This window comes from Cynoglossus semilaevis, chromosome 5 (assembly GCF_000523025.1).
Source record: "Cynoglossus semilaevis isolate Cse_v1.0 chromosome 5, Cse_v1.0, whole genome shotgun sequence".
Lineage (NCBI taxonomy): Eukaryota > Metazoa > Chordata > Actinopteri > Pleuronectiformes > Cynoglossidae > Cynoglossus > Cynoglossus semilaevis.
The window spans coordinates 7,408,377-7,419,409 of NC_024311.1; the positions used below are offsets into that span (position 1 = coordinate 7,408,377).

The window sequence follows — 11,033 nt, forward strand, 5'->3', positions numbered from 1 at the left end:
TCCAGAACACAAAATCACTGTCCGCGTGTGTTTTCCTGCAGTGTTGCCGTTTATATGGAGCAGCTTACACCGTAAAATATTTGTATTTAAAAAAATTGGAAAGTAGGTAGGTAATTTAGAAATTTTACAAATTAGTTACAACATTTACTCAAAATATTAAAATAAATAAACAAAGGTAATATGAATTTAAAAAGCCTCAGCCCAAGATACGAGATATAAAAATACTAAAATATACTGAAGCCAACTTATAGTCTAAATTATTAAAAAGAGAATTGTAACCCCTTCACTACCAGGAAGAAAATATTGTCCAATCACATTTTATTTTTTTTAATTTTTCCAACAATTGTAAGGTAATTAGGCCACCCCAAAAAAAATGATTTGGTATCATTGAAAAGCCCTAAATATCATCTGCATATAGCAGAAGCAGTTTATTCAGTTGGACACAGTGGATGTGAGATATTCAGGTTTACAAATGTCCTTCACAGGAGCCACTGGTAGTCAGGAGGATAAATACTGTAACAGGCAGTAAATGACAAAAATAGTATCAAGTTAGTCTGAAGTATTTAGGCATAAAACGTTGTATTATAGTAGTTTATAAACAAAGCAGAAACCAAATGTGAGTTAGTAAAAACAAAACATCTGCTGAGAAACTGCTCAAAGTTCAGACAGAGGGTTTAAAATATTGAAATCAGAAAACGCTGCTGACGTCCAGCAGCTCCAGTCAGTTTCCTGAACGCGGTGGTCACTGATGTGAGTTATGCTTCATTAAACATTCCGACTTTGTTTTCCTGCGTCTCCTCTTTCTCGGAGGGGAAGCTGGTGGATACCCTCAGACAGGAATCAGATTATATAGGGCAGGTGTCCTTTTACAGTGATTGACGAGCTGCCCTCTCAGACCCCGACACCCCCACCCCACCTCCGACCCAGCTTCACCCCACCATCCACTCAGTTTACAGGCAGCCTGACTCATTCACAGACAGTCAGTCTTTAGAATGAGTTCCTCCAATGGTGCCCTTTGAAGGTGTCTCAGATTATTTGTTGCCTGACAGACGAAATAAATTTAGATTAAATTATTAGATCAAATTAAACTTTTTGCCGATATCTGATATGCCGATGCGGTGGTGTGCTGTGTCACAATGACAATATTTTACTTTCACTTTCACTTTAAAACTATTTTTAGGTCACATCATCTGGGTGAAACCCAGGCCATGCGTTATCAGGTTTTCATTATAGAAGGAATAAACGATAACAATTTTTTTCCAGTATCACATAAATATGCTAATATTGACCAATAATTTCAGTCGGCCAATAACAAACAAAGAGAATAATTTAAAAAAATATGGGTTTGTAAGAGAAACTTTCTTCAATGACAAAAAAAAAATCCTATTTAGAGTAAAATACAATATAAAGCAGTACACATGCTGCTCTGGCCGTGTGTTGACAACTAATGAAACGGTTTACAATGACATTCTGTCAATATGGGACTCCTGTATGGATTCAAACTGGAACCTTGTTGTGAAAATGACTGACCACAGGTTTGTTTAGTTTATCCAATTATCTTTGACCACTCTGTCCTATTGAACGTAGTCCGCGTGGGATTTAGGAGCAGTGGGCCAGCCGATGTAATAACCTGCTGATTCAATATGGCCGCCTCTGCAGAAAAGACCTAAAACGTGTTTTACTTTTTATTTGGAAATTGTGTCAATGGAAATTGTGTTTTTTATCTTTTGTAAACAGGTTGAAAATATGTGAGTGAACAGAGGCCATCTGCTGGGGACACGAACCAATTACCTTCTTATTGGAAGACAATGTCACTTAAACCTAGATGTTGGAAAAGAAGTAGGGCTGGGTCGTAATGGAATATTGATTTAAAAAAATTTTTTTTTTTAATATAATTTATTCTCAACACGTAAACAAACATTTAAACATTTTTTGTTTGAATCCCAGCAGCTTGAATTAGTGAAAACAAACTTGTGATTAAATGTCATTTAAAGCCGTCACATTGACACAAACCCAATCAAAGCCAAACAAGTGTGGTCTCCATGATCAATGTGTGGAAACTAATCAACCTGTGGATGGATCGACGTGCAGAAGAGCAGGAATCCAAAGAGCAGTTCTCCCTGTCGTTTAGGTCCACTTAATGGACACACGCGGTGCACATGGGCCCTGATTGGTTCGACCGCTCATTCATTTAAAAAGATGTCAATAGAGGAAATTGTAAAACGGAGAAATCAGAGCAACAAGTGGGAAAAGAAGAGAGGCTGATTAGAAAAACGTAAAGTTAAGTGCTAGGTAGGGTACCTATTCTGACAGGTATGGTAAACTGACAGGGCGCTGCAAAACAATCTAGTAGTTCCATTAGTTACTTCAACATTACTTACTTAAAGCTTTGAGATGAATTTGAAAGCAGTCCAGCAGTTAAGCAAATACTGCATCGTCGCACAAGGTGTGGCGATATGGGCAGGGTTATCATATACAAGGGGGTGGGATTGTGAAGTTTTGATGTGTTGTAATGCAGCTTGTTTTGGTAGATTATAAACAATAAAAACTGCTTAATCATAATATGTCCCTTTAAATCTGTTTTCATCAATTACCGTGAACAAACAAACCTCACTGTTACTGTGGTTATCAGACTCTTTTCAAGTGTGTCATTTCCCACCAGGGTTTCTAAAATCACATACATTCCTTTCGGAGTACGAGCAGTGGATTTTTGACTCTTCCTCTCACAGATTTTCGTGATGCATATTAAACAGCGCAGCAGTGATGATCTCTGCTTCTCACCCACTTTCTCCCTCTTGTGTTCTGTTGCTATTCCTGTTCAGCGGCTCACAAGTCAAAAAGTCCTGTAGGAATCATATTCAGCAGCAGAGAAACACATGAGCAGCAGCAACGGCAGCAGCAGCCTGAGCCTTTAAGCACAGCAGAGACCCCCAACATTTATAATAACAACACTTCAGCAGCTCCAGGCTCATCATCCATCCACTCAGCTCCTACACACACAGCAGCAGCAGCAAACACTGTGCCACCGCAGTCCAATTTTCAGTTAAATTGTCTAAAAACTATTTTTTATTTATTTTTGTTTTGTTTGTCAGTGCATAGTGACAGGAAGAACAATTACGTACTCTGTCCACTAGATGGGAGCAGATGGTTATGAAAACTAAGACAGGAGAATCAGAGCTGTTAAAGATCTTCATGTCTTTCTTCAATTTTTTTGAGTATATTAGTGTCATCTTCAACTAAACAGGCAAAGATTTCCCACTGAGTTAGTAAATTGTGAGAAAATGTCATAATTTTAATTTTTTAAAATTCATTTTGTATAGCTTTAGTCCTTTTGGAATCTTTTGGACAATGCGGTTGTTTCTGTGTTTTTAGTGATATTGTAGTAAATGTTTAAATATATTTCACTAACATGAAGATATCTTTGGTTAATTTTTTGTTCATGAATAATTTGTCATTTTTGTCTTTTGTTTCCTTTTTCTGTTAGACCAAGTCATGTTCAAGTGTGACACAATTCTTGTTGGTGATACTGATACTGCTGTAGATTTTTCATTACTTTGTTTTTTATTTGTCACTAGGTTCTGGTCATGAAGACTCCTGCCACCAGAGGCCCCTGAAGCGCAACATAAATTACCACCAAAATATTTCTTTCATTCACCACCGGCAATGTTGGAAGCTCTGCTGTATTCTTTTCTGTGGCCACCGTCTTTCACCAACCGTGTTACGCTTATATATCCCGAATAAATCAATGGTGTAGACTGGAGCAGAGGTTTGTAATCTGACATATGTAACCTTTGCAGAATAGTTGTGAGATGACCTGAAAAAAATATTATAATGTAGCCGTGTCAAGTGTATGTTTATTTACTTTTATTCATTTTTGTTTGAATGAGAAGGGATTTGAATTAGCCTGCTGAGCTGTCGTGGATATATTTGGTTTAACTCCAGCACCTGTCACAATAAACAGGATCGAGTGACACCCGATTAATGAATAAACTAACTGAATTAAATGTTTTATTAATGAACAGGAACAATTAATTTGGCCACTCTCCATTAAGAGATTACAGTTATTCGTGCTTATTTGGAACTCTTCACAAACTTGTCCATTGGTAAAGTCTAAAAAAATTATATTTATTTTTACACATAAGGAAAGAGTTGTTTCCGCGCCATCCCTCTATCAGTTTCCTAAAAAAATGTGACGTTTACAAATACGTCACGAATTTGAATCTCGAAGCTTCTCGCGAGACCAGTTGTCTTATATAAATGTTCTCCGCCATTCCTCGATCTTTCTTTCCCCCTTAGCGGTGAAGGTGTAACAGTAATCGGTCGTCCCGAACCCGGGTTCATCCGACACCCTCACCACAGCAGCGAGGCTTGACTTGAGCCCACCTCAACAGAAAGACCATGCCTCCCAAATTCGACCCCACCGAGATTAAGATTGGTATGTTTTATGTTGGAGCGGACGTTTAACGCTCGTTCTGAGCCAACATGGCGGCGGTGTCGGCCGTTGAGAGAACAGACAAAACGGTAAAAAAAGAAGAAATAAATGGACACGAACAGCCTAAAAACATAACAAACAGCTTCTATTGCGTCCACTATATGTTTGGCAGATATATTTGTGAGAACGATTTATTTTTTCAGATTGTATGGGTTAGGGCTACGACACTGTTTCCACGTGGGAGAAACATGCTAGCGTTTGAGAGCAAAGCTACTTCAGCGGCGTCCATCATGTAGGCAGTGTACATTAGTGTATTATCCTGTGTTTCTAAATAACGTTTTATTTTATTTGTGTCGCAACGTGAATTTTGAGTTTTTGTAATAGAGACAGGAGGCATTCATAATTGTGCCTCCGTTTGTAAAGGTGGTCAATTAGTTATTTGGCCGTGTGGACATTATTGACGACGTATCACATGGTTAATGAGAACTCGAACCTGCTGACTGTGATGAGTGTTCTGTCATTTAGCTTTTGTTTGTTTTGATTTGATTTCTTTTTTCTTGTGACGCATCAGCACAAAATGAAGCAGATCTTGACCCACAAATGTATTCAGAATAAAACATGCCTGCAATAAATGTTCACAAATGGTCATTAGTTAAGTTAATGCCAAAAGACAGGTTTGCTGACGGTGATTCTTTTCAGCCTTAAACAGTGAAACTTCACTGCATGGTCTATAGTCTGCTGTCCTTTTCTGGTTGAAACTAGAAACTAGAGTGAATTTTTGTTAACTGATCTTTAAACAGTATGTAAATCTGGTCTTTCTACTGACAGCAGCTTGGTCACTGGTTATAATTAACTGATGGTTGTCATGTTTTTGTCTGGACCAGTGTAAAGACATTGACACCTGGTTTGTCTCTTTTCTATAGTGTACATGAGATGTACAGGAGGAGAAGTCGGCGCCACCTCGGCTTTGGCCCCCAAGATTGGACCTCTGGGTCTGGTGAGTGTTGGAAGAATACACTTTAAAATCCTGAGCAGTACCAGCCTCCCGCCACTATGCCTGTCTGACCCGGTGACTGAGTATAATCCAGTGGGGGCTCAGATTGACCCGGCTTTAGGAAACAGAACCGTCCACACAAATGGACTGCTCTGTGCCGAAAAGTCTGGAACATCAGAAAACCGATATTCGAGATGCCTGTGTTTAAAACTACGGAGGCTGCAGATAATAATGGTTTTACTCTTGTTTCCAATAGTCGCCTAAAAAGGTTGGTGATGACATCGCCAAGGCAACCGGTGACTGGAAGGGCCTGAGGATCACTGTGAAGCTGACCATCCAGAACAGACAGGCAGCTGTACGTTCTCCTGCTGTCACATGACTCTCAGAACTCTGACTCCGCCTACTTGGTATTGGCACATGACATTCTTTCTTTTTTTCCCCCCTATTTTCTTTCCCATCTACAGGTTGAGGTTGTGCCCTCTGCCTCTGCCCTTATTATCAAGGCTCTGAAGGAACCTCCTCGTGACAGGAAGAAGGTCAAGAACAGTGAGTAGATTTTGTTTTTTTTGTATAAACGTGCCTCATTCAGCTATTCAGGTTCCGAGGTGTAATTTCTCCATCTCCTCCTTTTCCCCCCAGTTAAACACAGTGGAAGCGTGACCTTCGATGAGATTGTCAACATCGCCCGCGTCATGAGGCCCCGCTCCATTGCCAGGGAGCTCTCTGGTGAGAAAAACACTCCGATCGCAGCAACATTTGTCCTAGCCTTCCGCCACTATGCCTGTCTGACCCGGTGACTGAGTATAATCCAGTGGGGGCTCAGATTGACCCGGCTTTAGGAAACAGAACCGCCCACACAAATGGACCGCTCTGTGCCGAAAAGTCTGGAACATTTAAACAGTATCTGAACATATAGAGAGGGTGATTAACTGTCAGTTCGCGGGATGAATTCTTCCTAACAAACCTTGCAATTCGACCTATGACTGTATTCCAAAATAAACATCAGAATAATAATGTTAGGATTTTTCTTGTTTTTGTGGCTCTACATTGTGCTTAAAGGTATATTTATGTTTGAGCTTTTTTTCCCTCAATCTACAGGGACCATCAAGGAGATCCTGGGCACCGCTCAGTCTGTTGGCTGCACCATCGATGGTCGTCCTCCCCACGACGTCATCGACGACATCAACAGTGGCAAAGTGGAGTGTCCCTCAGAATAAATGGACAAATAAAGTTGTTTTTGTTCAAAATTAATTTGTTTTTCTTTGTTCTGGAGGTTTCAGGATTTAATGTTTCAGTCTGATTAATCACAGGTAGCTGGAAATTGACTAACAATCAATCACCTTGATGTTGTCCAAGACTTCTGTAGGTAAAGAAACTTGATCCTGTAAAAATGAATATCTGGTGGTTTTGATTTCATAAAAAATATTTATTGAAAATGGATTCAAGTTGAACAGTAATCCAAAAAAATACTTTTTTTCTTTAGACATACTGAAAAAACATGGGAAGAATCTCTAAGCCATGTTTAGTAACTGTTGGAAGGAAAGAATTGACTGTAAACAACACTAATGAACATGGATTCAGTTCATTATTAGTATAAATGCAGGAAAAACATTTAATTGAACCTGATGAGAAACTACTTTACACTTTAACAGAAGGACACAGACCAGTGCTGATGTCTGGTCTCAGACTGGTCCAGTATCATGTGACCACCTGTGTCAGGTCTTAGACATCAGTCATTTCCATCAGGGGTGCAGCAGGTCAAAGGTCATTGACTGAGAAGACTGTTGCTAAGGCTCTCTGGGTCAGTTTGAAGTGTAGTACTGTTGGACCTGATACCACAGCTAAACAGGGACTTTTTTTTTTTTTTTTACCAGCGTTTTTATTTCCTGAACCAAAGTGTTAATCTAACATCAATGTAGAAAAAAAAGTTGAAATCAAACAAACAGACCAGACTGTTGCCTTTGTGCTCATGGTTGGAAGACAAGGTGGGAAGTCTATAAACTGATGCTACAATTCAAGGCAGTGTCGTATAAAAGCGTCATCGTGGCCAGACGGTGCCTTTTATTGTTCATGTCAGCGGAGCTGCTGGTTGAAAACCACTTTAGTTCTCCACCTCCTCATCGTCTGCTTCGTTCTCAGCTTCAGCGTCCTCTTCCATTCGCTCTTCCTCTTCGTCCTCCTCCTCCCTGCTCTTGTCGTTCTCGGAGTCGACTTTCTTCTCTTTGTCTTTGCGCTTCTGCTCCGACACCTCCTTCTTCCCTCGCTGGCCCTTTTTGTAAACTGTCGACAAACAACAAATGGGAATTAGATAATATTTATGAGAACAAAAAAAAATGTTTCCACTGTATCTGTTGAAATACACACAGATGTATTACATATCATATATTACACTCCTGTCAGTCTTTTTAAGATGACCACACTAACCTTCCAGAGCTTCTCTGAGTGGCTCCAGGAATCGTTCAAACTCCATCTCCTCCATGGCTGCCAGCACGTCTCCGGCGTTCAGAGTTTTTCTCTTTGCCTTCATGGCAAAATTGTTTGCACTGTGAAAGTATATATATATAAAAAAAACCCTGTAAGATTCAGATGTCTTTCTGATGCCAGCTGTCATTGACATCTTGTCAACTCATATGCGCTGCATGTAAACGTCTATTGTATTTTATTCTGTTTTTTTACTCTAACGATCAAACCTTAAAAGTACAGTCAAATAATAGCAAAAATCAGTGGTGATCCATAGACTCTTCAAAAATACTTGAAACAATGACTAAAACTGGCAGATTGCCCGTAGAGATTTATTCAACAGAATCTTTCCGCCCTCTAGTGGCTAATTGTCGTCTTGGTTTCCTTAGCTTGTGGGAAGGATATAAACTTTTTTACGCATACTCAGTGTCTGTATAGTGTATATCGTTACATAATTTGTATATAATGTATAGGTCGTCATATAATTATTCTTACCAGGAGGTTGCGTACAGCACAAACACGCTAGCCGCCTGAGAAATGGCTCTCCTGGCTTCTTTAGATACGTTTACTCCATCCGGGAGCTGTTGAAAACAAATTATATGAAGGAATTACTATATCATAAAGACAAAGCACAAACATTAAGTAAATGGATAACTTTATAATATAAAAAATTATAAAAATTGACATAAGTAATAGATAGATAGTAGTTACAGGATCGGATTCATTTAAATCTAAGGTTTTCTAAAAAAAAAAAAAAAACACGCTACATGAACTAGTGCTATAAAACTGCAAATTCTGTGTTCTTTGATTATATATGGCAGTGAATGTAACGCCAAAGGTTTGGAGAATAATATTAATAATAACAAATAAATCACAGGGTAGAAAAACATGTCAAGTGAGCAAATTAAAAAATACCATCGGCAGGTGGCAGCAGCGCGTCGCTAAGGAAGTGAGAGCAAGTGTAGAAGAAAGACCGTTCAATTCAGAGAAGAAAAAACGCCTGATCTTTTGAGCTGCAGCTAATGCTAACCGAGGCCGCAGCCGGAGCTCGCGTCGGAGCCCACACTTACCGCTTCCTTGATGATGCGGGTAATCACCGCGTTGGGAAGATTCAGGTCCTCCGGCCGCTCCGCCATTTTCACCGAGGAAACTTAAGCATTAACAGTTGAAAGGCTATCGTCCAGGCTCACTTTTCGTTCCCCCGCTGACAGTGTTATATTTTGCCCAGAGCTTCTGAAACTTAAACAACAAGTAGATTTAGCTTCAGATGGGCGTTTATCCGTTATCGACGGTGGGTTCGCGGGATATTAGTCGTTTGCAGCGGACAGTAACGTTGTCCAGTTATCGTTAGCTGGTTGTAGCAGCTCTCGTGTCCATCATCGGAACATAGTCGGTTTGTTTTGGGACTTTTTCCCGCGAAGCTCCCAAACGCGAGCGTGGCTCTTCTTCCTCTTTTTATATTTAACGGTCGTGGATATCTTCTGTGTGTCGTTGCTGCCACCTTCTGACTACTCCGGGCTTTTAATAGCAACTTGCCACCCCAATGGCCTTTATTTTTGTAAAGGCCATTGTGGCTATTTGAAATATTTTTTATTTATTTTTATATTATATTTTAATATTTTTTATTTATTTTTTATTCTGTGCTTAAACCTCACAGAATTTAAATCTCTGTTCAATTGTTCGAGCTTCTAAATGTGAGCCAGTTCCTGTATGTATGTATGTGCGTGTGTACATCAACTGTTGGGCTACAGAGAGATAGCAGGTGTAACAGTTGCTCTCAAGAAAATCAGTTCCTGTTCCTAGCACTTTAACCTGTGCTTTGATTTCACTGTTCTACTCCTAACATGTATTTCTGTTTTAAACATTTTTCATTATTACATGTCTCCCTCTACCGAGAGTGAAACCATGTGTCTAGGTGTCAAATTAATAAAAAATGTTGCCACCCCCAAACATCTGCTCCGCTCTGGCACCTTTCAAACATTTTTTACTTTGGAGGAACAAGGTTCAAGATGGATGTTTGTACTTTGTGCATGTTCTGTCTTTATTCAGTGTAGACAGTTGTGAAACATTGCCACCTGCTGGAGTGGTGAGAGTTGATGAGACTTCAAATATATGCGTTGATACAGTCCCTTCTGGACTCGATGGTCTGGCAGGGACTCGGGCGGACTACAGTTCCCCTCCGGGGGGTTGGTAAATCTATAGTTGATCCACTATTTGGGCTGAGATGACAAAAAAGTCTAACAATACTCAAAACATTTTGAGAACCAATACTTTAATGACTACAAAAATACATATTTAGAAAGGGTACAGGGAGCATTTTGTCCCGTGTACAAGTTAGTATTTAATGTTTCACTATTTACTCTCACTATTTCCGTCCTCCGACCCTTTGGAGCGCTGTGGTATCACCATGAAACGCGCAATGAATTGTGGGAATTTTAGTTCTTAGTCGAGGACGATCTCAAGGTCCGATTACATCGAAACAGGTTAAAAAGAAATATATAGATTGTACCACCGTAAATAATTAATCGACATCAGGCTTAACAACCATTTACCTCGGTAATCCAGGGTCCATGTTAAACCGCGAGGAATCCGCTTACGTCGCACGGAAGAGAATCGACTCAGTTTGGGGTGAAAACAAACAGGAAGTTGTTAGCTTTGTGGGACGTGTAGTTCCGCTGGTAGGCCGCGGATAGTAACAATAAACTTAGTAGAAGCTTCGCTCTGAGAGACAGCTTTTGATATTTAAAACCAAGTCGCTGAGGTCATCATGCCCGGCTTCACTTGTTGTGTGCCCGGCTGCTACAACAACTCGCACCGGGACCGAGACCTGCGCTTCTACACGTTTCCTAAGGACACGGAGCTGCGGGAGCAGTGGCTGAGGAACATCTCCCGGGCCGGGGTCAGCGGCTGCTTCAGCACCTTCCAGCCCACCACGGGGCATCGAGTGTGCAGCGTGCACTTTTCTGGCGGCAGGAAAACCTATACCATCCGAGTCCCGTCGCTCTTTCCTCTGCGGGGCGTGAATGAGCGCAGGGGCAGGCGGGGCAGAGCCAGGAAAGTGTCAGCGGCGGCGCCCGCCCCCCCCCCCACAGCCGCGACCGCCCCCTCCAACGTTGTGATCACCCGCGTCCTGGGCCACCCCGCGGG

General features: G+C 40.8%; 3 protein-coding genes and 2 non-coding genes across 6 annotated transcripts in view; 4 read left to right on the forward strand and 1 right to left on the reverse strand.

Moving 5' to 3' along the window:
* The first annotated feature begins 4,264 nt into the window (after positions 1–4,264).
* rpl12 (ribosomal protein L12) lies at positions 4,265–6,677 on the forward strand. 2 transcript variants are annotated; one of them, XM_008310237.3, is made up of 6 exons: positions 4,265–4,435; positions 5,356–5,429; positions 5,683–5,781; positions 5,891–5,972; positions 6,066–6,152; positions 6,525–6,677. In XM_008310237.3, the coding sequence occupies exons 1-6, from the start codon at positions 4,399–4,401 to the stop codon at positions 6,641–6,643; spliced, it is 498 nt and encodes a 165-aa protein (XP_008308459.1). In that variant the 5' UTR covers positions 4,265–4,398; the 3' UTR covers positions 6,644–6,677. The 2 variants fall into 2 exon arrangements, with proteins under 2 accessions (XP_008308459.1, XP_016888154.1); XM_017032665.2 differs by having other exon boundaries at positions 4,388–4,521.
* On the forward strand, positions 5,477–5,603 carry LOC112487076 (small nucleolar RNA SNORA65). Its single transcript, XR_003049803.1, has one exon. It is a non-coding gene; the product is annotated as a small nucleolar RNA SNORA65 (small nucleolar RNA).
* LOC112487070 (small nucleolar RNA SNORA65) lies at positions 6,195–6,321 on the forward strand. Its single transcript, XR_003049798.1, has one exon. It is a non-coding gene; the product is annotated as a small nucleolar RNA SNORA65 (small nucleolar RNA).
* Positions 6,563–9,317, reverse strand: pole3 (polymerase (DNA directed), epsilon 3 (p17 subunit)). The gene is made up of 4 exons (XM_008310238.3): positions 8,957–9,317; positions 8,382–8,467; positions 7,851–7,969; positions 6,563–7,706 (listed from the first exon to the last, which is right to left on the reverse strand). The coding sequence occupies exons 1-4, from the start codon at positions 9,020–9,022 to the stop codon at positions 7,528–7,530; spliced, it is 450 nt and encodes a 149-aa protein (XP_008308460.1). The 5' UTR covers positions 9,023–9,317; the 3' UTR covers positions 6,563–7,527.
* Positions 9,318–9,518: 201 nt separating this feature from the next.
* Positions 9,519–11,033, forward strand: part of thap11 (THAP domain containing 11) — a 2,687-nt gene continuing 1,172 nt past the window's right edge. The window contains exon 1 of the mRNA XM_008310239.3: positions 9,519–10,966. Coding sequence (XP_008308461.1) covers positions 10,654–10,966 — 313 coding nt within the window. The 5' untranslated portion in view covers positions 9,519–10,653. The remainder of the gene's footprint in view (positions 10,967–11,033) is intronic.